Source organism: Panthera pardus, unplaced genomic scaffold, assembly GCF_024362965.1.
Source record: "Panthera pardus isolate Hobbes unplaced genomic scaffold, ASM2436296v1 HiC_scaffold_27, whole genome shotgun sequence".
In the NCBI taxonomy this organism is placed as follows: Eukaryota; Metazoa; Chordata; class Mammalia; order Carnivora; family Felidae; genus Panthera; species Panthera pardus.
In genome coordinates this window covers 115,478,273-115,504,262 of record NW_026526843.1, presented here as the reverse complement: position 1 = coordinate 115,504,262, position 25,990 = coordinate 115,478,273, and the positions used below count along the sequence as shown (strand labels likewise).

General features: G+C 43.9%; 1 protein-coding gene across 2 annotated transcripts; it reads left to right on the top strand.

Moving 5' to 3' along the window:
- The first annotated feature begins 420 nt into the window (after positions 1-420).
- TLR7 (toll like receptor 7) lies at positions 421-25,039 on the top strand. Of its 2 annotated transcripts, XM_053891833.1 has the most exons (5): positions 421-922; positions 1,088-1,187; positions 1,806-1,837; positions 1,870-1,906; positions 20,537-25,039. In XM_053891833.1, exons 3-5 carry the CDS (start codon positions 1,809-1,811, stop codon positions 23,684-23,686), a joined length of 3,216 nt encoding a protein of 1,071 aa, XP_053747808.1. In that variant the 5' UTR covers positions 421-922; positions 1,088-1,187; positions 1,806-1,808; the 3' UTR covers positions 23,687-25,039. The 2 variants fall into 2 exon arrangements, with proteins under 2 accessions (XP_053747808.1, XP_019273433.1); XM_019417888.2 differs by lacking the exons at positions 1,806-1,837; positions 1,870-1,906.
- The last annotated feature ends 951 nt before the right edge of the window (positions 25,040-25,990 follow it).

Genomic DNA, 25,990 nt, shown 5'->3' with positions numbered 1-25,990 from the left:
TGTTGCTGTTTTCGATAGGATCCCCCTTCCTATCACCACTGCGTCAGTTGTCGTCTATACGTGAGAAAGCTATTGATCCATACCGATTGTTTGCATAGCAAATTGGCTCGATAAGAAGGTATTTGACGTTTACTGCCCGTGTAGCTATCACTTACGTGGTATGTGCGTTAATTCCATTACTTGTAAAGAAATAATACCGTTTTCTTTGTTTTTTTCTTTTTTGCTTTTTTTTTTGGTACTTAATGAGATAACACATACAAAGCAGTAAAAACAGTGTTTGGCTCCTAACAACCCCCTCGGAAAGATCTCCGTTTTTATTCTATCTAATAGGTTTATCAGCTGATCCGGGGTACCAGGGACTTTTCAGTATATTAACCCTGATCATCACTCTCAGCTGATTTCCCCCACGCCCACCTGCAGTTTTCCAATTCTCTCCGGGTCGACGAGGTGGACCGAAGAACTTTAAACACAACTACGGATGTTTTGACTGTCCCCGCAAAAGGACCCAATAATCGGTTAAGAAAGGAACAGTTCTCGCGAGGACCCCAGTTCCAGAAACAGGGCTTTATGTGACACTAGACTCCAAATGCAGCTGACCTTTCCTCCTGAAGTGAGTCAACCAGCCGGCAGATCTGTCTCTCAGGGGGGCCTAAGACAGAGCAAGGTAAATTTAGACCTGTCTCTCAGATATCTATCTACAGAACAGTGGTTCTCAACCCGGGGTGCCTTAGCTCCCCAGGGGATATTTCGCAACGTCTGGAGACATCTGTGGTTGTCACAACTGGAAGGGCAGCACTACTGGCATCTGGTGAGTATAGGTCAGGGATGCTGGTCAACATCTTCCAACGCAACAAAGAATTCTCTCACCGAAGAGGTCGACAGTGGTGAGGCTGAGAAAGTCACCTACAAAAAAGGAAGGAAGGTTGGTCAACCGGGTTGTTTGGATTTAGACAAGGCATTGCCCTGGGTATGGTGGGAGAAGTAAGAGGAACCTGGTGCTTCTGCAAACCTCATGTCTCGGGTGGTTTAAGTAGTTATGCTCCTCCCCTAACACCCCCAACTTTGTCTTTGCACTTGGAAACTCTAGGGCTGGCAGCCTGGAGCCTCTGGGACTCCATGCTTCCTGAAGACCATCTCTTCATCTCAGAAGCCTCCGGACATAGATCACTCCATGCAACCAAAAAAAGGTATTTTGAGCATAGGGACAAATTTGGATAATGTAACTAATTAGGTGTATGAGCCATTCTCAGTGGGGAAGGAAGGGGAGGGAACCCAAATCATATGCCAAAAAAAAAAAAAAATCCTCTGTAAATCTAAAGAAAAATTTTGGTAGTCTAAAATGCCAGTTCCTTGAAGATAAAGCCAGATGTTTAATAACAGAAATGGTTTTCTGGAGCGTATCTCTAGTTTACATAACTCGGAGGAAGGAAACACCATTGATGGCTGTTTGCGACAGCACGTTTTATTTTTTTTTATTTTTTTATTTTTTAAATTTTTTTTTCAACGTTTTTTATTTATTTTTGGGACAGAGAGAGACAGAGCATGAACGGGGGAGGGGCAGAGAGAGAGGGAGACACAGAATCGGAAACAGGCTCCAGGCTCCGAGCCATCAGCCCAGAGCCTGACGCGGGGCTCAAACTCACGGACCGCGAGATCGTGACCTGGCTGAAGTCGGACGCTTAACCGACTGCGCCACCCAGGCGCCCCGCGACAGCACGTTTTAGAGTGATGCCCCAGCATATTTTGGAGTTACAGTATGTTACCATCTTTGAAATGCACAATTTGGTATTTTCTCTTTATCTTAGTTGATGCTTTTGGGTCCATCTCAGGCCGATCGTGACACCTTTCACGCTCTGCTCTCTCCAACCGGACTTGTAGATTTCATCGTGGAGGAAGACTGAACATGGTAAGACCAGCCGGGAGATTCCCTAAAGAAGTGTTATCTGTAATCCTTGGGGGAAGTACTGAAACCAGCTGGCAAGAGAGATGTTTAAGAATTTGTATTTTGGTTATTGGCGGAGGAAACTTCTTCGTGGTATTTCGTAATCAGGATTAATCATGGGAGCATTTCATAATTGCAGATTAATCAAGGCTCGGTCTGTCCAACTTCCTGCAAGCGTTCAGGCGGGCTGTAGTGAGGACGAACAGATGTTTGAATTGGGGAAATCACTTCTGTGGGTCTAATTTGTTCATCCTACGTCGTTGGCTTTGAAACCGTACAAATCACTGAAGTTACTGGACAGCCGTTACGGCTTGCAACCACGGGTTTTGTTCAGGAACAAATGGAACTGGGGGAAAAGAGGCCTCGGTACAGAACTGGACTCCATTGCCAGCATAGCACGGCCATGTGGGGATTTATAGCCAAGGAGCAGAGTGGGGGTCTGTGGGTAGAAAAAGACTAAGACAAAACATCAGGGGTGGGGGTGGCTTCTGGATAAGTGGACTTACCAGGATTCTTGCGGAAGGCAGGCCAGGGAGATTGGCTGTCACCTGGAGGATGTTAGGGGATGAGGGACTGTGTCCGATACCCGGGATGATCAGAGATCAATGGTGAGGGATTCTCGTTAAATGGACCTAAGAGGATTCATGCTAAAACTGGGCAGATGGACGCAGAAACACGAAAGTCAAGGCCTAGTGACTGAGAGGTGCGTTCCAGGGCTGTCGTGAGGCTCAAGTAACAGGCTACGTGTTTGAGTTCTTCGTGGGCAGCGTGAGCTATTAGGGATGCCAAAAATTAATCAGAAAAGGACATCGGTGGCCTTTTGCTGAAATGATTTTGTCACCCAAAGTAGATATGATGGCGTGCATTCAGTGGGAGCCCACTCTGGTTTCTAGATCTCCATGTTGGCGTCAAGGCTCATTTTGTGTCTACGGTCTAATGAAGAGTTAACCACGGTGCGAGGGGAGGGGAACTATGTTACAAAGGAAACTGCTGCTTATAGTTTCATTTCCTAGAAACTCAGAGGTCTGTTTTTATGCAAACCCCTGCCCACATCTGCCTTTGCCCCTTGAGGGATGGAATAAGGGGACTGGCGATAATAAAGACCGTTCGCGTTTACTGACCACTTACTAGACATCCAGCGTCATGCTAAGGGTTTGATGTCTGTGGATCTGTTTCAGCTTCAGAGCAGCCTTGTGAGGCACAGATGAGGGAACTGGGGCTTTGGGAGGTTCGAGAGCTTGAGTGGTCTTGGCTGGACGGCCTGATTCCAGGAGCCACGCTGTAGCCCCATAAATGTGAACTTCCATTATGATACCTTACCGCTGAAGAGAAAAAGAGAAACTGGTATATCTTTTGTAAGAAAAGAAGTGGAAACAATTTGCAAAAGAAGACCTACAAAAGGCCAGAAAGCCCCGGGGAAATTTATTCAACCTTATTAATAGTTATATGTCCTATCCTTTGATCTGGAAACTCCACTTCTAGAAACCCTTCTTAAAGACATGATCAAGGAGGTGGCAAATAATTTATGAAGATAGTCTATGCAGCATGGCAAAGAGAATATGTCATGCCGGATGTTGAGGAGGGGTTACTTAATTGTGGTCACCCATTAAATGGAATGTTGTGTAACCACCAAATCATGTTTTTTAAAAGAACACTGAAAGACCTAAGAAAGTACTTATAATATAGTGGCAAATGAAAACAGCAAACTAGAAATTGATAAGTAGCATATATTTCTCATGGTTTTTTTTTTTAATTTTAGAGAGAGAGAGCAGGGTAGGGGCAGGGGGCAGAGAGAGAGAGAGAGAGAGAGAGAGAGAGAATCTCAAGTAGGTTCCATGCTCAGTACTCAGCTCAGAGCCCAACGCAGGGCTTGATCCCACAACCCCAGGATCATGACCTGAGCCAAAACCAAGAGTTGGACGCTTAACCAATTGAGCACCCCCAGGCACCCCTTCCTGATGTTTTTAATCTGTGCACACTAGATGCTTCCTCACTGTTGGTTAATCTGTGAAGATGGTTTACATGAACACATGTGTTACCTATTTGTCTTAATAGTTTCACAAAAGAGCCCTGCATTCTAACCATTTTACAGTTGAGAAATCAAGAGGCTCTTGAGGTAAAGTGATCCACCAAAGTGAGAGGGCACTCATGTGGCTGAATAAGAATTTAAAATCCAACCTTTCAGGAGCTCATGGGGCGCTCAGTCAGTTAAGCATCTGACTTCAGCTCAGGTCATGATCTCCTGGTTTGTGAGTTCGAGCCCTGTGTCAGGCTCTGTGCCGACAGCTCAGAGCCTGGAGCCTGCTTTGGATTCTGTGTCTCCCTCTCTCTCTCTGCCCCTCCCCTGCTCATGCTCTGTCTCTCTCTGTCTCTCTCTCTCTCTCTCTCAAAAGTAAATAATAAAATATTTAAAAATTTTCAATGCAATCTTTCCACCGAAAAAGCTCTAGCTAAGGCTGGAATGCTCCTCACTCTGTGTAATAGACACAGGACATGGAGAGCAGTATTAGAAAGACATGTGCTGATATGTAACCATAGTCCGGGAGTTTTACAAGTAAAAACATTATTCCACTCTTCACTGTAGCAAATTTCTTCGTGCCCAAGCAAAGAGGTAACCAGAAATTTATTTACTAAATTAAAGAAATCTCATCATTTAGAAATTTGAAAGATTGTGCTAAAATTAAAAGCAATCATTACAGATTAACCAACCAGTGTCTTCACACCCCAAGAACAGCTCGCTTCTGTCTCAGAAGCTTGCCAAATCTTAGGGCTGGGCGGTGCGCCATGGCCGGTCCCCAGCTTGCCGCCTATGTCTGTACAGCCTACAAGCTAAGAAAGCTTTTATGTTGTTGTTTTTTTAATGTTTATTTTTACTTTTGAGACAGAGAACGAGAACGAGAGCGTGAGCAGGGGAGGGGCAGAGAGAGAGGGAGACAGAGACAGGGGATCTGAAGCAGGTTCCAGGCTCTGAGCTGTCAGCACAGAGCCCGACTCGGGGTTCGAACCCACGAACCGTGAGATGGTGACCACGGACGCTCAACCGACTGAGCCACCCAGGCGCCCTGAAAATTTTGATGTTTTTAAGTGATTGAATAAGTCAAAGGAAGAATAGTATTTTATGACCCATCCTAGGTATATTAAACTCAAACTTCGGTGCCCACAAATAGTTTTCTTGTTTGTTCAGATATTGTCTATAACGGCTTTCACGCTGCAATGGCAACCTACTCATTGGTTGAGTGGTTGTGACAGAGACCATACAGCCTGCAAAACAGAAAATACTTGCTAACTGGCCCCATACAGGAAAAGCATACCGTGGTGGATTCTGGAAAACAAGTGGATAGAGTATATGATCAAATAAGACTTAATATCTCCTGGTCTTTAGTGCCTGTTGTAACGTGTAATAGCTGTTGAGTACCTAATTTACGTAAGACTACTATATAGCATTTTATTCTTTTATTTTGAAAACTAAGTCTGTTGGGCTAAAAATGATAGGAAGTAAATGATGAAAAGTCTATTTTTAAAGTAGGTGGGTTATATCCTTACACTTACTTTTGTTTTGTTTTGTTTTTGGTTACATAATGAGACTTTGGTATTTAAGATAATTACACTTTCCAGAGATTAGCCTACAATGAGAAATGTTTTTGAAATTTGCAAAAAAAAAAAAAAGGGGGGGGGGAGGGGGAGCTATTTTGTCATAAATTTATTAGGGAAATTCCAAGTGGAGGCTCAGTCTACCAAACAAATAGAAAAACAAGGAAATCAGAGGCTCCTGAAGTAAAATGATTCACCAAAGTGAAGTAACTTCCTTGCTCATGGTGTTTGGTTAGCACCCAGGGTGATGTCCATATCACTCTCCAGTTATCAAACAATTCAGTGCCCTACCCAGTTAATGGGAGTTCCCTCCTTGGTGAGTTACAGATAGACTACACCAGGTGGTGTGGTCACACTAAGAAAACTTTATTTGCAGCAAATAAGGAGACCACGGGGAATGACTTTCAAAGCCCCTAAGCAGATGTGAGTGGGTTCCTTTTACTTAGGGTTAGGATGAATATTCAGAAAGGGGAGCTTTGTCATCACAGGTCCAGGTGGGCACAAGGTTGCAAAACAGGTGTACTTAGAAAACAGGCGTACAGGAGCATCTTATGTTAAGCGTGTGCTCCTCCTGGGATGGAGACTTTAACACTTTAAGGAAGCAGGGGTAACTGTCGGACACGGGGAAAGGGCTGTAGAAGTTGCGGGTGTAAACTGAGCAGGGTCTTGGGCTCCTGATCTCCAGCAAGGAATACAGGGCCTTGCTGGTTCACCGGCTAGAACCACATCAGTTGACCTTGAGGAAAAAACAATTGTCTGAAAACAAGCTTTAGACTTTCTGGTACTTCCAATCCCACGGCGCGGTTTCAATATCGACAGGGCAACAGGTTAGTGACTTCAAATTCATGGGTGTCCAACGACTGCTCTTCTACTCACTCCTTGCCTCTCCTGTGTCCCTTTCCCATTATTTTCCAGCTGGCCATCAGCTCTGGTTCAACCCAGCCTGGCCACTCGCAGGATCCCCGCTGTAATATGAAGTCCTTCGCTTCCCCAGCTTGCCTTCAGCACCCCCACCACCAGAAATGCATGTTCCAATAATTCCTTTTCAACTTGGGCCACTTGGCTCTTTTCCTGCCCGTGTGATCTTGCAGATAGACCGGAGGAGCAGGTGAACCCATGGAGCTGTTGCCCCCGAAGCCTGGCACCTAGTAGCCCCCAGGGGCACTCAGTATGTTGGCCTTCAGATGGGTTGGCTGGTAAAGGTGTGGCGGTGAGCAGAACAGTAACTGTTCCCAGGCTTCCAATATTCCCATCTCAAGGTGGATTTCCTTCTGAGAGGAATTTTGCTGAGAGGAATTAAATCTAAGCAGAGTGTAGCCATGCAGAGTGTGTGAGAAAGACCCCAAGGGGAAGGCAAGTTACCTGCAAAAAAGATGAGGTAGTTGGGGGTGGTTCCTTGTTGCCAGCAGGTAATCACACTGATTTCTTCGTGCAGTGTCTGCCTGGGCCTCCAGGAGGGTCCTGTCCTCCTTCTCCTCTGTCTTCCACATCTGCTGTCTTCTCACTCATAGCTGCTAAGCTTGCTTCCCACTTCACCGAGAACACTGCAGCCATTGGAAGAGGCTATCCACGTGTTCCCTCCTCCTTGTGCGCCTACCTAGAGCTTCTGTACCTGGATGTCCTGCCAGACCACCTATCCAGTTCCCCGTCGCTGCCTAACACATCACCCCAAAATGCATTGGTGTAAAACAACCACAATCATATACTTTTTTTTTTGAAGTTTATTTACTTATTTATTTAGAGAGTGAATGAGCAGGGGAGGAGCAGAGAGAGAGGGTGAGAGAGAATCCCAAGCAGGCTCTGCGATGTCAGCAAAGAGCCTGATTTGGGGCTCGATCCTATGAACCATGAGATCATGACCTGAGCCAAAATCAAGAATTGGATGCTTAACCAACTGAGCCACCCAGGCATCCCATAATCATATACTCTTATGTGTGGTGGGCTCAAGGGCCAACTGAGCTCAGTTAGGTGGCTCTGATGCTGGGTCTTTCACACCGTTACAGTCAGTGCCCAGGGCTGGACTCACCTGAAAACTCGCTCCCTCACAGGTCTGTGCCCAGGCAGGGAGACTCAACGGCTGCCAGCTGGGGCTGCTCAGGGGGGTCTCTGTCTCCATGTAGTCTCACCAATATGGTGGCTGCAGTGTAGCCAGGTTTCTTACAAGGCTTGTGGCTCAGGGCTTTAAAGAAAGTGGGGAGAGAGACAGAGAGATCAAGAGAGAACGAGCACTAGGTGAGGGGGAAACCCTATCACCTTTTTTCTGTCCTAGCCTTGGAAGTCCTGTGGCATCACTTCTGCTGCTCTCTGTGCAAATTCTCACAAAAACCTCAAAGGAGGATAGGAGATTTGTCAACAAATGTGTGGACTCTTCTACTGAGGATGAGAGTTTTTTCTGTTCCTAGCTAAGACCAGTCTCCATGCTGGTGTGCTAGGTGTCCTCCCTGCTCTCCTGCTCAGGATCAATGTTTGAGTACTCATCATCATCATCATCATCATCATCGCTTTTTGGTGTTTTTTTTTTTTTTTGTTCTTTCATTCTCACCAGCATCACAACATGCTATTATTTCTCTTGTCCTAAAATAAATCCTCTTGACCCTCCTGGCCCTGGGAACACCTGCCAGTGTTTTTGTTCCCCGTTGCAGGAAATTTCCCAGAAATGTTTGCTGTTTCCAATCCGTCATCCTTCTAAGAACTTTGAAGTCGTATTTTCTTTGGTATTTTCTTTTCTTCACCTTCAAAATATAATCCAGTATCTGGCACATTCTCACCACCTCCACCCTTGCCAACTGGGCCTTTTGCTTCAATTGCTGTCATAGCGTCTTGACTGGTCTCAGTCCTTCCACCTTCACCCCCTCACGGTCTCTTCTCAACACAGCACAACAGCACGGATCTTCTAGAATGTAAGTCAGGCCACATCACTCTTCAGCTCATAAGCTTGACACGGAACCGCATTCCACTCAGAGGAAAACCATCATCCTTGGAATGGTTGGCAAGGCCCTGCGTGCTTGGCGAGAGGCTGGGGGCCCTCCCTCTTTGACCTCATCTCCTATCATTCTTCAACTCCCCTTGCTCAGGGCACACCAGTCTTGCCATCATCTTTTGAATATTCCAGCATGTTTCCACCTTGGGGGCATTTGCATTAGGCTTGTCCCTCTGCCTGGATTGCTTCCCCGCCCCCTCCACCCCTAACCCCCTTAATAGAGCTGCTTGGTCAACTTCCTCCTTTCCTTGAGATCTAGGCTCAAATGTCAACTTCTCAATGATGTCCCCCCAAACCACTGTATTTATGGCCACAAGCCCACCCTGCTCTTCCTTTTTCTATAACCTTGTCACCTAACATTGATATGATGATTATAGTTCTATATTTTTTGTTTATTATTTGGAGAATGTAAGCTTCAGAAGAGCAGGAATCTTTTCTATTTGGTCCACTGATGTGACCCAACACTTAGAAGTGGGTACCTGGCACATAGCAGGTATCAATACATACTTGTTAAAATTTTCATTTTTCACAATTTATTTTCACATTATTATAATAAGGTTTTATTACATGCTCTGCAATCTTTAATTTTTTTAAATGTGTATTTATTTTTGAGAGAGAGAGAGAGAGTGTGAGCATAGGAGGGGCAGAGAGAGGGAGACACAGAATCTGAAGCAGGCCCCATGCTGTCAGCACAGAGCCCAATGCGGGGACCAAATTCACGAACTGTGAGATCATGACCTGAGTCGAAGTCGGACGCTTAACCAACTGAACCACACAGGCGCCCCTGCTATGCAAATTTTAAGATGTTTTTAAAAATAAAAGGAATACCTGTTCTTTATTTAAAAACTCAAAGAATAGAGGATATAGCATGTTCTTTCCTACCCCGCAGAGGCTCCCTTTCTTACCCCTTCCCAGAAAATATCACTGTTGAGTTTCTAATGTGTCCTTCTGTACTTTTCGCTGCAAGCACAAATCAAATATTTGTATCTTTATTCATCATAAAGGGTTCATATGCTATATGTTATTTTCATGCTGCCTTAAAAATTCATTTTGTTTATAACTGAATAACATATCTTGTGCAGCTTTTCATGTCAATACCTATAGGTCTACCACATTCTTTTTATTTTTAGTTTTTAAAGTTTATTTTATTTAGAGAGAGAGAGAGCATGGGAGGGGCTGAGAGAGAGGGAGAGAGAGAGAATCCCAAGAGGCTCCCCACTGTCAGCACAGAGCCTGACCCAGGGCTTGAACTCAGGGACTCTGAGATCAGGACCTGAGCCAAAATCAAGAGCTGGATTCTTAAGTGACTGAGCCCCCCAGGCGCCCCCACATTCTTTTTAAAGAGATGTTTGGTGTTCCGCTATGGGTGGTTTCTCAGTTTTAACCATTTCCTCCAGTTGATAGATCCTCATCCAGTTCTTCCCAGCCTTACTGTTTCAGAGAACTGAATAAAACTCACAAAACAGTGTCACCTGAAGACATATAAGGCTTATTATAAAAAGATGTGCTAGTTGTTGTTTTCTCATCTCTGTGGAATCCTTAGGAGGCTCATGGTGGTTGGAAGCCTTGCTTAGATCATTTTGAAACGGCAGCAGCCTGAGCTTCTGGGGGGCTAGGAAGACTCACAGCTGAGATCAGACGCAGGCAGATAAGTTTCAGGGGGCTCCAGGCCAAGGCTCAGAAGCATCGAGTAAGCACAATAGAAAAGGAGCATGGAGGTCCGTTAGCTCAACCCACACAGTTTGTGGATGAGAAGAAAGTCAAGGTTTACGAGCATTTAGTCAGTAGCCCTGCAGCAGATTGAGAGGCTGACTCCGTTCCCAGCTTCCTGGACAGCATGTTTCCCTATTCGCCATCCTAGCCTCCAGCCTTAGACCTGCGGGTGGGAAGCAAATGTGGGTCTCAGATCAGGAGAACTCGGTTCTGAATGCAAGTTCAAGTCCTGCCAGGAAACGGGTGCAGCCACAAGGCTGTGTTTTGGCACTTTGAAGGGTTTCTTCAAGCTTCTGTTTGAAGGGGAGGCAGGCAGCATTACCTTTCCGCCTGACTAGCCTTTGTCTGCAACATTGTTTGCCCCACCTGGATTGCCCCGACAGCAGAGATCTCCCAGCGCAGGAGACACACATGGCCTCTGAGCGGCAGTAGTAGAGGGATTTGGTTCCTAGCTGGGCAGGAATGGTGTCTGACTCCCCAGTATTCCCCTCCTTGGCCTAGCACAGTCTTTTGTGTAGGTTACATACCCAATATGTGTGTTGGATAGCTGTGTGAGCATATAATTCTTTTGTGAATGTAAACCTGAGCATGCCTGTAAGTTTACAGATTCATGAACTACCCTGACCTAGCATTGCTGGACAGCAGATGGAATCTATCAGAAGTGTATCATCCGAAAAGTCTCTCTTTTTCCCTCAAGTTGGTCCTACTCAAATTGTAAATCCCTCCTTTTGGTATTTGGCAGATTTCTTTATGAAAACTCTAAGTAGCACAATATGGACACATCACAGTGCTAAGAATCCTTGAACCGAAAGAGAAATACACTGCGATACAGACACAGGCCAAGTGCGTTTGCTGTAACTGTGTGAAGCACCTTGAAGATGATTGCTCAGCATATGCACTTGGACGCTTGGTTCGAAGTTGCTTCTCTGATCTCTGCCTCTCCATCAGTGAGATGGGAATATTTATATGTCCTTTCAACCTTATTGTCAGGGCTTGGTGATGTCCTAGCAACACTGTGTCTCCTTCAGCATCTGGCACGTAATAAGCACACGAGAAAAGGCCACGCCATTGTTTAAAAAAAAAAAAAAAAGCAAATGGCCGTCTGGTGACTGTTCAGTGTGAATTCGACATTTTCCATTTTCACAAGAAGAGGCGATTTACTGAGAGAATAGAACACCTGTGCATACAAAATCAAACATTCCCTTTTTGACCAGTTAGCTCGCTAATTGAGCATCCAGATTTACCCAGTGGATTTGCATGTGTAGTTAGCTGGGATTTGCAGCCGAAGCTGAGCCTGGTGTGTGTCATGGTGTATTACGTTACTTTACAAATCACGTTACTGAAAGGTGCATGTCTTTAGGCAGTCGTGGCCCAAAAAACCAAAACAAAACAAAATAACGTGAATTATTTGTAGCAGATGAAAATATAGGGCCGGCTCAACACTGAGTGAGCTCTGTTTGAAGACTTTTACTTACTTACTTACTTACTTACTTATTTTAAGTAATCTCTACACCCAATGTAGGGCTTGAACTCCATGACCCCGAGATCAAGAGTTGGATGCTCTACGGACTGAGCCACCCAGGAGCCCCTTTGGCACTGAGCAAACTCTTATATTGAATTTTGTCGAAGCTAAGGTCCCCACTTTCCTGTTAAGCAGGTAGTTCCAAGTGGTTTGAAAGGGGACATTTCCACTTAAGGAATAAAGGAAAACTTCACATCTTTCAATCATCTTCTCAAGAATATTTTTTAAATTTGGAAGCCTCAAAAGGTATTATTTCTCTTTATCGTTTTAAAAAATACTTATTTTATTTTTGAGAGAGAGAGCATGAGCAGGGTAGGAGCAGAGAAAGAGGGAAACAGAGGATCTGAGGCAGGCTCTGCGCCGACAGCGGAGAGTCCGATGCGGGGCTCAAACTCAGAAACTGTGAGATCATGACCTGAGCCGAGGTCGGATGCTTAACCGACGGAGCCACCCAGGTGCTCCTTATTTCTCTTTAACACATTTGGGAAGGTTTTCTTCCTTGAGTCAATTTTCCCCCCTCCTTTGCTTCTTCAGAACCCAGCCTGTCACTGTCTATCTGCTATCTCTGAGTTCCAAGCTCCTGGTACAGCCGGCACAGAGAGCCAGGAGACGGCCCATCTGCCATAGAACATTCCAAGGGCCAGCTGGGCTGAGGCTCAACTACTGAGCATAGGACAGGGACAGTCCCGTTCCGGGTATGCCTGTTCCCAGGAGAGACAAATGAGCTCGCCATTCTTACTGGGGTTTCAGGTTCAAGGCGACAGAACTGAGAAAGGATCAAGGAAGGGGCCTTCTGCAGTTTCACTTCCCATGCCTTCCTCTGACATTGTCCTCTTTCCTTCTGGGGTACTTTCCCACTTCACCCCTTCGTTTTAGAGGTGCCAAGCCCTCCTGGCGTCTCCTCGCTTCCTTGTCAACAGTCTGACCTTTGGAATACTTTACCATTTATGATCATTCAATGTGTGTCTTCCATGGGATTTTAAGAAAGTTCAAAGCCTTGATTTATTCAGCAAATACTTATGTCATGCTCACCATGTGGCAGGCCATCGTAACGATAGAGTACATGTAAAGACAAGCAAGGTTCCGGACATAAGAGCGTTCACCACCCAGAGGGAGGATTGCAGGCCTTGACATGGAGCCTTCTGGAAAAGTAGCATAACAAAGCAGCCAAGAGCACAAGCTCTGAGCCGTGCCCTCTGCTTTACACTCTCTTCGTAAACAAACCTAGTTCTTAGCATTGGAATGACAAGGAAATCATTCGCTAAATGCCATTAGTGGAAATTAGCGGTGTGTGAACGCGCTTAACAGGCTTTCGAAGCAGTATAATTTCTTTTAATATTTGGCAGGCTTGGGTTAAATTTGCTTAGAGTTAATTCTATGCGTGAGTTTCGTACAGCCTAAGATTTTGTCTAGGCCAGGGGTTTGCAAACTACGGCCTTTGGGCCGACTCTGACCACCTGTTTTGTATTGTTCGTGAGCTAAGGATGGTTTTTATAACTTTAATGAGTCACATTCTTAATGGTAATTGAAGTACCCACATGATCGCCTCAATTTTGCCTAAAATATTTACTCTCTAGCCCCTTCTGGAAAAAGTTTGCGATCCCGTGGTCTAGACCAGTGCTCTCTAATAGAATTTTCTACAGTATGCCTGCACACTCGAATACTGTAACCTCGAGCTTACTGTGCCTTTTGAGCACCTGAAATACAGTTAGTGTAGCTGAGACACTGAATTTTAAAATTGCATTTAATTTTAATTAATTTAAATTCAAATGGCCACACATGACTGGTGGCTATCATATCAGACCAAGCAGCTCTAGACCATTTTATTTATTAGTTTTTTTAATTTCTTTTAAGTTTATTTATTTTGAGAGACAGAGAGAACAGATGAGAGGGAGAGAGAGAAACCCAGGCAGGCTCTATGCTGTCAGCGCAGAGCCCGATGTGGGGCTCGAACTCACAAACCACTCATGAACCGTGAGATCATGACCTGAGCTGAAACCAAGAGTTGGACGCTTAACCGACTGAGCCACCCAGCTCCCCTAGACCATTTTAAGTGAAAAGATTCTGTATTCTGTCAATGTTCCTCATTCTCAATTTCATCAACTCCCCAGAGGCTGTAGGAGTCAAGGGCAAGGCAGCACTGCTAGTCAGATTCTTGCCCTGGACTGACTTTCATTGTCTGCTAGAAAATACTTAATGGAAAGTGCTGGAAAAATGCATGTGAGCACTCGCGCTCTCTTGGGGCTGCTCTTGATTCTGTCCATTCATCTGCCTTCATTTGTGGTAAAGCAGTGGGCTTTTTCAACCCTGCCCGGCCCCAAATTAAGGAAGGCTTAATCAACTTTAGAGTTCAGGCTGCCGGCAGAGAAAACCTCACTTCCTTCCATCACTGCTCGCAGATGCTAACTTCAGCCATAGCTCATGCCTCTCCTAAGACTGCTAAAAACAGTAAGAAGCCATCAACACGCATCATGAATATTGCCAAACTGTTTCCCCTAAGAGTAAAGCCACAAGTCAACAGTTGGCGTTCATGGTGACTGTAGTTCACAATACTGAATTGTATTTTGGAAAGTTGCTAAGGGAATAGGTCTTAAATGTTGCCATCACAAGAAAAACAGCTGTCACGATGTGAGGTGATGGATGTTCACTAGACTTGTTGTAATCATTTTACAATATACACATATATCTTGCTCATAGCCTGATACCAACACCCCATATTTTAGGTTGTCCCACGAGCAGCAATTTACTGCCAAGTTCTGAATTCCACAGTGGCTAACAGTGGGTTTACACTGGTAGAGTAGAAAAGCCAATGAACACGGGCTTAGTATAACAATTTTGTGATTTCTCAGAAGCTCCTAGAGGTTAGCAGCTCAGCGTCCTGATTTGTACTATGCTCTGGGAGGTCATGCAAGGATCTGGCGACTCGAGATCACCTACCCTGTTGCTTCACCACCCCCGTCACGTTGTCCATGGAGATTACTCAAAAAATAAAATAAAATCAGGGGTGACCGGGTGGCTCAGTCAGTTAGGCATCGACTTCAGCTCAGGTCATGACCTCTTGGTTCACGAGTTCGAGCCCCGCACTGAGCTCTCTGTTGTCAGTGCGGAGCCCTCTCTGAATCCTCCATCTCTCTCTCTCTCTGCCCCTCCCCTGCTCACTTGCTTCCTCCCTCTCAAAAATAAACATTAAAAACAGAAGTTTAAAAAAAAATAAAAAATGGGGCGCCTGGGTGGCTCAGTTGGTTAACCATTCTGACTTCAGCTCAGGTCATGATCTCACAGTCTGTGGGTTCGAGCCCCACATCAGGCTCTATGCTGAACAGCTCAGAGCCTGGAGCCTGCTTCGGATTCTGTGCCTTCCTCTCTCTCTCTGCCCCTCCCCTGCTCATGCTCTGTCTCTTTCCATCTCTGAAAAATGAATAAACATTAAAAAAATTTTTTTAATCTTTAAAAATAAATAAAATAAAATAAAATACAATGTGGAAATATCATTAGTTCTTTCCAGACAAGATGCTGACACTTCTATATGTGTAGCTTAATTGTATGTTCTTATTCCATGGGCTATTTTTTGATACTCGCAATTAATTATTTTTATCATCCTCATCAAGTCCAGAGATTGTTCTATATCTCCCAATATCTTTTTCTTCTTTTTTGTTTTGATGGAGAGAGAGCATGAGCTGGGGAGGGGCAGAGGGTTGGAGGGAGGAAGAGAGAGAGAGAGAGAGAGAGAGAGAGACTCTTAAGCAGGCTCCATGCCCAGTGCAGAACCCAATGTGAGGCTCAACCGTGAAATCATGACCTGGGCCGAAATCAGGAGTCGGAATCTTAGCAGACTAACAACCCTGGGGACCCCTTCCCTTTCTTTCATCTCATGCTGATAGAATCACCATTTATAATTGGGCATATACCACTCAGAAAAAAAAGATTATATTTCCCAGGCTCCCTTGCAGCTAAACATGGCGTGTGACTAAGTTAAAGCTAATGTGATGTGAGAGGAAGTGAAATAGGCAATTTGGGGGGTGTATCCTTAAATGGTGGGGCTGTTCCCCTTCTTCCTATCTGCTTCCATCTGGCTTCTTGTAACATGGATGTTGTAGCCACCTATCTTGAATGATGCAAAGGCAGACAATGTGGCAAGGGTGGTGAAGTGACAAGGTAGATCACACAGTTCTTCCAACCGTCTATCCAGAGCTGGGTTGATCTGGCCAGAGTTGGTACTTCTGTCTGGGTTGATCCCAGAGAGTGTCCTCAAGAACGTGGGTTTGAGCTTCTTAAACCTTTCTCCCCAAGGAATCCCCGGGCAAATAGAAGAGATAGAATGTTATCCCCTGGGGAGTCTGGGGCTGTAGCCTAAAGCAGTTGACTCCAAAGGGAAATTTCTTTGAAATATTTTGCTTTATTTCATTCATGCATGCATTCACTCTTTTATTCATGTGTTTATCAAACATACTGCAACACAAATTAAGTGCCAGGCATTGTTTTACACAAGGACACACAAAGCCCTGCTCTCTTGGTGCTTATATTCTCATGCAAGATAGACATTAAACAGATAAGCACATAAATTATCAGCAAGATAATTGCTGATTGTGTTAAGGGCCATGAAGGAAATAAAGCAGACTAGTCTAGTACAGAGTATATATACCTCTCTGTGCCTCAATGGACTCATCTGAAAAATGGAAATAATAATAGAGGTCTGTAATTCCAAAATCTCCAAACTGAAAGCTTTGTCCTCACTCAGTCAACGGCAAACATACGACTCGAATTCATTTGGAGGTGAATCTTGATCTGAACTTGAGTAAGTTAGTTTTCTTTCTTCCTTCTTTCCTTCCCTTGATTTTTCTTCCTCCCTCCCTTCCTTCCTTCCTTCCTTCCTTCCTTCCTTCCTTCCTTCCTTTCTTCCTTCCTTTCCCACTTAGTGTGGATAATTCTTTGTTTCACTGCACAAAATTTTAAGTGTTTGGTGATGGGATACTGCCCCAGGCCCCAGTAGGAACATTACATAACATGTGGATCCATATATCCTATTACCTTCTAAGAGCCGAAAAATTTTTAGTTCCAAAACACATCTAGCCCCAGAGGTTTTGGGTAAGGATTGAGGGTCTGTAGTACCACTCACATGTGGTTCTTATGAGTTAATATATCGAAACATTGAAAATGATGCTCAGAATATAGCAAGTGCTGCCTACTAGAGAAAGCCTGACTGAGTGTGTGTTATTTATGCAGACACCTGAGGGATGAGAATGACCTGGCTGTGGGAAGAGGAAGGGAACGATAATTTCAGGAAGAGGGAACAGCAGGTGCCAAGACTGGTTCGAATGCGGAACAGAAAATAGGCCAGATGTCTGGTGTGTGGTCAAAACAGGGGAAGGATGGTTCAAGGTCATGGAAGTAGGGTGGGAGTCAGAACATGCATGATATAAGCAATAATAAGGATTCAAAGTGTAATAGGAAGTCACTGTAGTTGATGTGACTCATATTTATAATGAATGCTTTCATGCTGTTTGATGAATGGCTTGTAGAGGAGACAGAGAATTGGGGGACCATTTTGGAGCCTCTTGTGGTAGTCTGGGTAAGACCTAATGGCTAATGGGGGTAAGGAGGTGGCAGTAGACATGGAGAAAAGTGGACGAGTGCAAGAAAAAGTTTAGAAATATGGAAGGATAAGAGACTTTCTGATTAATTTTCCATTCTAGTTTATACTATGTCCATATGTAGAGTCATTTCACGGTCATTGTCTCAGGTATGTTAAGGTCAGGGTTTGCTGGACCCAGCTCATACAGGTTTGCCAGAGCAATCCTGCACATCCCTCCCCAACTCTGCACTGAATGGCATCACACTGGCAGTTGCAAATTGGCCATCGTGGGAGTCTTTACACTATGGGAATTTGCAAATGCTGCAGATCAGGACTTAACAAATCAGAGATGTGGGCGGGGGAAGGACAGCGGTTGTTAAACCACTCTTATTATGCCTATAACTCAACTGCCTTCATCTTAGAGCATTCGTTTCCCCCCCATCATAGAAATACTTAAACTAGGCATATTCTGGAGAACTCAGTTGATGGCTGTCACTTCATGTTTTTAACTCGCTAATTTAGGGATCCCCCCAGTTCTTCCCAGGATCTCATCTAGGTTCATGGGAGTGGGCTCATAAGAGGGTACCTGGTTCACAATTTGTCCTTTATTCATTTGGCCCCATTTAGAATACAACTCACCTCCCAGGTCAACAGTAACACCCTTTGCAGCATTACTTATTACCTTCCGATAGTGGGGTTCACGAACTCATCATGTCTTCTGGGAGAAGCATGGCTGGAGATGGGGTCCAGGGTCTGGGATCCCATAATCAGGGACCATAAAAATAGCTCCCTATGCATCTCTCCTTTTCCCATCTTGACTCAACCCCTCCTCCCTGAGTGATGAACATTTCTCCTAAACCTTTGAGTAAGATTGATGCTCAAGGGAGATATACCACGTTTATCTATGAGCTTCCTATAACCCCTGGCCTATTGCCATATCTCCCCAGGGATCTGAGTGCTCCACATTGGGGAGTATAGCCTGAAAGGATAACTAGAATTTTGATGGGTGGAAATGGTAGAACAGACTAGTCTAGGTGAAAAGACTTGCAAGTCAGGGAGCTACACATTGGGCTTGGGGTTAGTGACTAGAGAAGCTGAGAGGGGCGTTGTATCAGGTGAGCCTGGACAAGTAGGTATAAATAAAGCCAATTACTGGAAGACTTTGGATGCCATGACACAAAGTTAGGGCTCATTCTGTAAAAAAGGGGGGGAAAAGAAAATAATTTGAAAGACTTTAGAGTAATGTAATCTGATTAATCTTTGGGAAGCTTAATAGTTTGGGTGGATTGGAAGAGCAAGAGCCTGAGATCAAGGATGAAGTTTTAGCTAAAATGGCAAAGCAAGGAGGATGTCAAGGAGGTCAATGAAGAACGTCAACTGGACTCAGTGAATAGTTTTAATGAGGAAGAGGAGGAGACAAGGTGGTGAAAGAGAAAAAAAGAGACAATGTTGTACCTCTAACTTCAACTCTAGGCATCTCAAGATGCATGAAGAAGCTCTTTGAGATCCTTCTGAACCATCTTTCATTAGAGAAAAAGAAAGCTGGGGGGAAATTTGCTTATTTACCTTGTATTAGAGGAATTAAGGGAACTAGGCATTTGGTTTATTAGATATCAACATATTTGGTTGATTCAGTCAATGGGGAAGACAAAAGCATTAATTGATCTAGAAGCTTGTTGTAGAGACACAGGCTACATCATTCCATAGATAAGCACCTGTTAAACTAAAACCAGTGTTCTGGAGTAAAATATTGATAGAGATCCTGAAACTTGAGGGCAAGTCCCTGGTTAAACCACCCTCTAAGGCAGGGCAAGTTCAAGTTAATATGGTGATTAGCAAAGCTCTTTAGTACTTCCCATACTACCTTTTAAGGTCTTTCTCCCCTGGGTCCCAGTTTCTCCCCTGATAAATCTGGATGCCCAAGAATCAGCATTATGGGTAGGTTTCCATATGTCCCAGTTTGCCTAAGAGAGTCTTGGTTTTCTGGCAATAGTCTTAGCGTAATTATATATTTTTTTCTTAAAGTTTATTTATTTTTAGAGAGAGAGAGAGAGAAAGCACATGAGTGGGAGAAGGGCAGAGAGAGAGGGAGAGAGAGAATCCCAAGCAGGCTCTGCATTGTCACCACAGAGCCCAACACAGGGCTCAATTTCATGGACAGTGAGATCATGACCTGAGCCACAATCAAGACTGGGATGCTTAACTGACTAAGCCACCCAGGTACCCCTAGTCTTAGCATAATTCTTAATAGGTCTGCCTTCCTTTCACTCTCATAAGTATCCTCTTTTTTAAAATTTTTAAAAATGTTTTATTATTTATTTTTGAGAATGAGAGAGGCAGAGCGCAAGTGAGGAAGGGGCAGAGAAAGGGAGATACACAGAGTCCGAAGCAAGCTCCAGGCCCTGAGCTGTCAGGACAGAGCCCGATGCAGAGCTCCAACTCATGAACCATGAGATCGTGACCTGAGCTGAAGTCAGAAGCTTAACTGACCGAGCCACCCAGGCGCCCCCATAAGTATCCTCTTTGATCAATCAGGAGTCACCCAGACGGTTCCCTGACTGTCTGCTCTGCTCTCTCCTTTCCACATTTCTGTAATGTAAACCCAATGTGTATGGGATTCTGTGTATCTCCCTCTCTGCCCCTTCCTCACTTGTGCTCTGTCCATCCCCAAATCATCTTGGATTTCCAAAAACAATCCAAGAGGAAAGCCAGCTCATAGAATGGCAGTGCTACTTAGGATATTGAGAGCCTTGAATATTGTGAGGTATAATGTGCAATGTGTACCAGAGCAGGCTTAGCACGCAAACAGTAATTGCACTAAAGTCTTAATGTGTTATTTGTCCCAATGCATTTTCATTTTAATATTCTTTCATCCCCAAATTTCAGACTTTGGCAGCTAGTTGATAGCTCTTCCACTGCACTATTTTTAAATAATAGTGAATAGGAAAGTGTGCGTCTATCACTTTGAAAGCTATGTAACTGAAAGGCTAAGATGCTAAAAGCTAAAAATGTAACTAAATTGTTATGAACCTTAGTAGTAGACAAACACAGTCACGGAGTGGGAGATGTCGTCCAGGCAATGGAGAATAAGACTTGATTTGTTTATTTTAAACTGTAGCAAAAGAGAGGCAGCAAATAGGAATTTTCAAATCTGATTCTTGGTATATTTTAGAACGATTTAGAATGATGGTGATTTGTTCTTTCTTATACTTTCAGGTGTTTCCAATGTGGACATTGAAGAGACAGTCCCTTATCCTTTTTAACATAATCCTAATTTCCAAACTCCTTGGAGCTAGATGGTTTCCCAAAACTCTGCCCTGTGATGTCACTCTGGATGCTCCAAAGGCCCATGTGATTGTGGACTGCACAGACAAGCATTTGACAGAAATTCCTGAAGGTATTCCTTCCAATGCCACCAACCTCACCCTCACCATCAACCACATACCTGGTATCTCTCCAGCTTCCTTCCACCAGCTGGACTATCTGGTAGAGATCGATTTCAGATGCAACTGTATACCTATTCGACTTGGGCCAAAAGATAATATGTGTCCCAGGAGGCTGCAGATTAAACCCAGAAGCTTTAGTAGACTCACTTACTTAAAATCCCTTTATCTGGATGGAAACCAGCTTCTGGAAATACCTGAGGGTCTTCCCCCCAACTTGCAGCTGCTGAGCCTTGAGGCCAACAGTATCTTTTGTATCATGAAAAATAACCTAACAGAACTGACCAACATAGAAAAACTCTACTTGGGCCAAAACTGTTATTTTCGCAATCCTTGCAACGTTTCATTTTTCATAGAAAAAGATGCTTTCCTGAGTCTGAAAAATCTAAAATTGCTCTCCCTAAAAGATAACAATATCACATACGTCCCCACTACATTGCCATCCACTTTAACAGAACTCCATCTTTATAACAACGCCATTGCAAAAATCCAAGAAGATGATTTTCATAACCTCAATCAACTGCAAATTCTTGACCTAGGTGGAAACTGCCCTCGTTGTTACAATGTCCCATTTCCTTGTACACCCTGTGAGAATAATTCTCCCCTACAGATCCACATGAAGGCTTTTGATGCATTGACAGAATTACAAGTTTTACGTCTATACAGTAACTCTCTTCAGCATGTGCCCCAAAGATGGTTTAAAAACATTAAAAAACTTAAGGAGCTAGATCTTTCACAAAACTTCTTGGCCAAAGAAATTGGGGATGCCAAATTTTTGCTTCTTCTTCACAACCTTGTCCAATTGGATCTGTCTTTCAATTATGAACTTCAGGTCTATCGTGCAACTCTGAATCTATCGGATGCATTTTCTTCACTGAAAAACCTGAAAGTTTTACGGATCAAAGGATACGTCTTTAAGGAGCTGAGCAGCCATAACCTCTCCCCGTTACGTAGTCTCTCCAATCTTGAAGTTCTTGATCTTGGCACTAACTTCATAAAAATCGCTGACCTCAGCATATTCGAACAATTTAAAACATTGAAAGTCATAGATCTTTCAATGAATAAAATATCACCTTCAGGAGATTCAAGTGAAGTTGGCTTCTGCTCTAACACCAGAACTTCTGTAGACGGTAATGCACCTCAGGTCCTTGAAACATTACATTATTTCAGATATGATGAGTATGCAAGGAGTTGCAGGTTCAAAAACAAAGAGACTCCCTCTTTCTTGCCTTTTAATAAAGATTGTTATGTGTATGGGCAGGCCTTGGACCTAAGTAGAAATAATATATTTTTTGTCAAGTCCTCTGATTTTCAGCATCTGTCTTTCCTCAAATGCCTAAACTTGTCAGGAAATACCATTGGCCAAACTCTCAATGGCAGTGAATTTCAGCCTTTAGTGGAGTTGAAGTATTTGGACTTCTCTAACAACCGGCTTGATTTACTCTACTCAACAGCGTTTGAGGAGCTACGCAACCTGGAAATTCTAGATATAAGTAGTAATAGCCATTACTTTCAATCAGAAGGCATTACTCACATGCTAAACTTCACCAAGAACCTAAAAGTTCTGAAGAAACTCATGATGAACAACAATGACATCTCTATGTCCACCAGCAGGACCATGGAGAGTGAGTCTCTTAGAATTCTGGAATTCAGAGGAAATCATTTGGATGTTTTATGGAGAGATGGTGATAACAGGTACTTAAAATTCTTCAAGAATCTGCTAAACTTAGAGGAGTTAGACATCTCTGAAAATTCCCTGAGTTTCTTGCCTGCTGGAGTTTTTGATGGCATGCCTCCAAAACTAAAGACTCTCTCCTTGGTCAAAAATGGGCTCAAGTCCTTCAACTGGGGAAGACTCCAGTATCTGAAGAATCTAGAAACTTTGGACCTCAGCTACAATGAGCTGAAGAGTGTCCCTGAGAGATTATACAACTGTTCCAGAAGTCTCAAGAAACTGATTCTCAAGTACAATCAAATCAGGCATCTGACAAAGCATTTTCTACAAGATGCTTTCCAGTTGCGATACCTGGACCTCAGCTCAAATAAAATCCAGATTATCCAGAAGACTAGCTTTCCAGAAAATGTCCTCAACAATCTGGAGATGTTACTTTTGCATCATAATCGGTTTCTGTGCACCTGTGATGCTGTGTGGTTTGTCTGGTGGGTTAACCATACAGAGGTGACTATTCCTTACTTGGCCACAGATGTGACTTGTGTGGGGCCAGGAGCACACAGGGGCCAGAGTGTGGTCTCTCTGGATCTGTATACCTGTGAGGTAGATCTGACTAACCTGATCCTGTTTTCACTTTCTGTATCGGTTGCTCTTTCTCTGATGGTGATTACAACAGCAAACCACCTCTATTTCTGGGATGTGTGGTATAGTTACCATTTCTGTAAGGCCAAAATGAAGGGGTATCAGCGTCTGACATCACTGGATTCTTGCTACGATGCCTTTGTTGTGTATGACACTAAAGACCCAGCAGTGACAGAGTGGGTTTTGGATGAGCTGGTGGCCAAGTTGGAAGACCCAAGAGAGAAACATTTTAATCTGTGTCTTGAGGAAAGGGATTGGCTACCAGGGCAGCCAGTTCTGGAAAACCTTTCCCAGAGCATCCAGCTTAGCAAAAAGACGGTGTTTGTGATGACAAACAAGTATGCAAAGACTGAGAACTTTAAGATCGCATTTTACTTATCCCATCAGAGGCTCATGGATGAAAAAGTAGACGTAATCATCTTGATATTCCTTGAGAAGCCCCTTCAGAAATCCAAGTTCCTCCAGCTCCGGAAGAGGCTGTGTAAGAGTTCCGTCCTTGAGTGGCCGACAAACCCACAGGCCCACCCGTACTTCTGGCAGTGTCTGAAAAATGCCCTGGCCACAGACAATCACGTGACCTATAGTCAGGTGTTCAAAGAGACGGTCTAGCCCTTCTTTGCCAAGCGTGACTGCCTGACCTACCAAGGAAAAGCTTGGCTGTCTAGATTGTCCCATGAATGCCTCACTAAAAGGGTGTTGTTAAAGTCTCCAAGACCTGGGATTGTCCACATCAGAGAGGAGAGTCACAGTGTATGACAAAGGAATTGGAAAAATGGAATTTCTATAATTCATCACATCATCTTTCCGATCTCTCTGTGACTCCATTGGCATTTGAGTCTCCCCTTTCTGTTTCTGTATAAGACATGACTGGGAGAAGGGCGGCAAGGAGAGGACATAAGGCTCTGATTCTCCTGTAATTCTTTTGTGATTATTAAATACACACGCAATCACGAAATTCAGAGGAATCGTGCTTCTACTCCTAAGAAGTACCGCTATGTATGGAAATAGGGTAAAAGATGCTCAGGGCCTACGTGTATGACATCACAATGTACTAGAGTTAGTGAAATGAAAACACAGGGAACGCAACTGATTGCTTCTGCATCACCTAGCGCCCCCTTCTGCACAGATCGACTGTTGCCCTCTCCAGAACCAGGCGGCACAGGCACTCTGACCCTGGATGTCTGTCCTTTGGAACTGTGAGAAAAAAGTGTTAAGTCATCCAGTTTATGATATTTTGTTATACAGCATCCTGAGCGGACTCAAACAAAGATCTTCATCTGCATTGCAAAAGGACTATAGCCAAAGTAAAATTGCCTCATCCAATGGTCTTTGAAACTGCTTTGCTAACTAATATCGTATATCTGTAATTATCTGCCAACTTGATCCATCAACATTAGGTGGTTTTTATTATTATTATTATTTTTAACATTGGATGGTTTTGATGGTAAACTCTGAAGGAGGACCCCCAAGAACATTTATTTATTTATAGTTATCAGGCAGGGATGACAATTCTTTGGATTCCTTTAAATTGCATGGGGGAGGAGAAGCCAAGGTTTACAGACCTCAGCACTCAGAAAGCTTCAGTCTTGAACCCCAGCTTTCGCCCTCAATGGCAGCAATAGAAAGGACCAAGACATTCTGAAGACACACATACTTTCAACTGGGTATAAAGCCACATGAGCTCAAAGTTTGAAACCTGATCACTTTGCTTTATTTCAGGAAAACAATGACCTACCGAGGTGTCTGTGCCCTTTGGAAAATAGTGTGCATGGGTTCAAATCTCAGAGCATTAGTTGGGAGATATCGTATTTTCCTCATGTATCAAAATGCCAAAGGTTGTAAGTATAGCTGTAAATACACAGTATATGAATTATTTCCAAAGGACTTGTAATCAATAAGGGTCACAAATTCCCAAATTAATCTCTGGATGAGATGAATAAAGACATAAGCTGCAAGAACCAACTGTTTGTCAATGTCTTTAAGCTTTGTTGTACTTAACAGATGCCTTTCTTCTTCAGTGAAAACAAAGGTAATATCGTAACAATCGGCTCTTGGCCATCATAAAGTTTCTTCTATCAAAACACATCTACACATAATGTTGAGGTTATTTTGGTGATTTATAAACCATAAAGCACTTGGAGACAACTTAAACATCTTCTGAAATGGATTAAGAGGAAGGGAAACTGAAAATCATGCATCTCGGAAACCACAGCATATTTTGACATGAGGCTATGTACAGGGTTGATTGTAGAAAACAACAGAAAGGACATCAGTTACATTCTTTGTAATCTTGGTTAATCACTCTTAACCTTCTGAGAGCCCTGTGTGGAGTTCTGTACTGCCAGGTGCCCTCCAAAGCTCTGAATGTCCTGCTTCTCGGCTGACACCCGTCTGGTTGGCTCCATTCTGGAAAGGACTCTGGACTCTCCATAGATCCCACACCACTGTCAAGGCTTGGCCCCCAATTCCTTTCACCCCTGGACTTGCGAGGTTGTGTCCTTCCTCCTCAGATGCATCCCGTGCCTCAGCAAGACTTGGGCACTGGCGGGATCCAAGCCAAGGGGGAGCATTTGGCAGGGCAAATATCATGGCTGACAGAAGGCAAAGCAAGTGTCTGTGGTCTCTAGAGGAGAGAGGGGATCAGTGTGACCATAGCTCTGTGTCTGCGTCAGGTCTCCTGGCCCCATCCTCACGTCTATTTCCAGCTCTGTTTGGACGCTCTTAGGCCTGCGTAGATGGTCTCTTAAACGTAGTCAGAAAACATAGGGTACATGAGGAGGAAGGTAACTTGAGAACCTGGGCGTGTTGCTCCCCAGGCTCACAGGAAACTAATGGGCCTAGCAAGAAACAGGTTGCACATCCTGCGAGGTATTTTATTTTTTATTTCTTAATAAAGTTAATACGTGTAGTAAT

Excerpts from the sequence above, each read along its gene's own strand:
- TLR7 (XM_053891833.1), top strand. The coding sequence starts at position 1,809 with ATGCTTTTGGGTCCATCTCAGGCCGATCG. Across the intron at positions 1,838-1,869 it reads GGTCCATCTCAGGCCGATCG|GACTTGTAGATTTCATCGTG; the intron begins TGACACCTTTCA and ends TCTCTCCAACCG. Across the intron at positions 1,907-20,536 it reads GTGGAGGAAGACTGAACATG|GTGTTTCCAATGTGGACATT; the intron begins GTAAGACCAGCC and ends TTATACTTTCAG.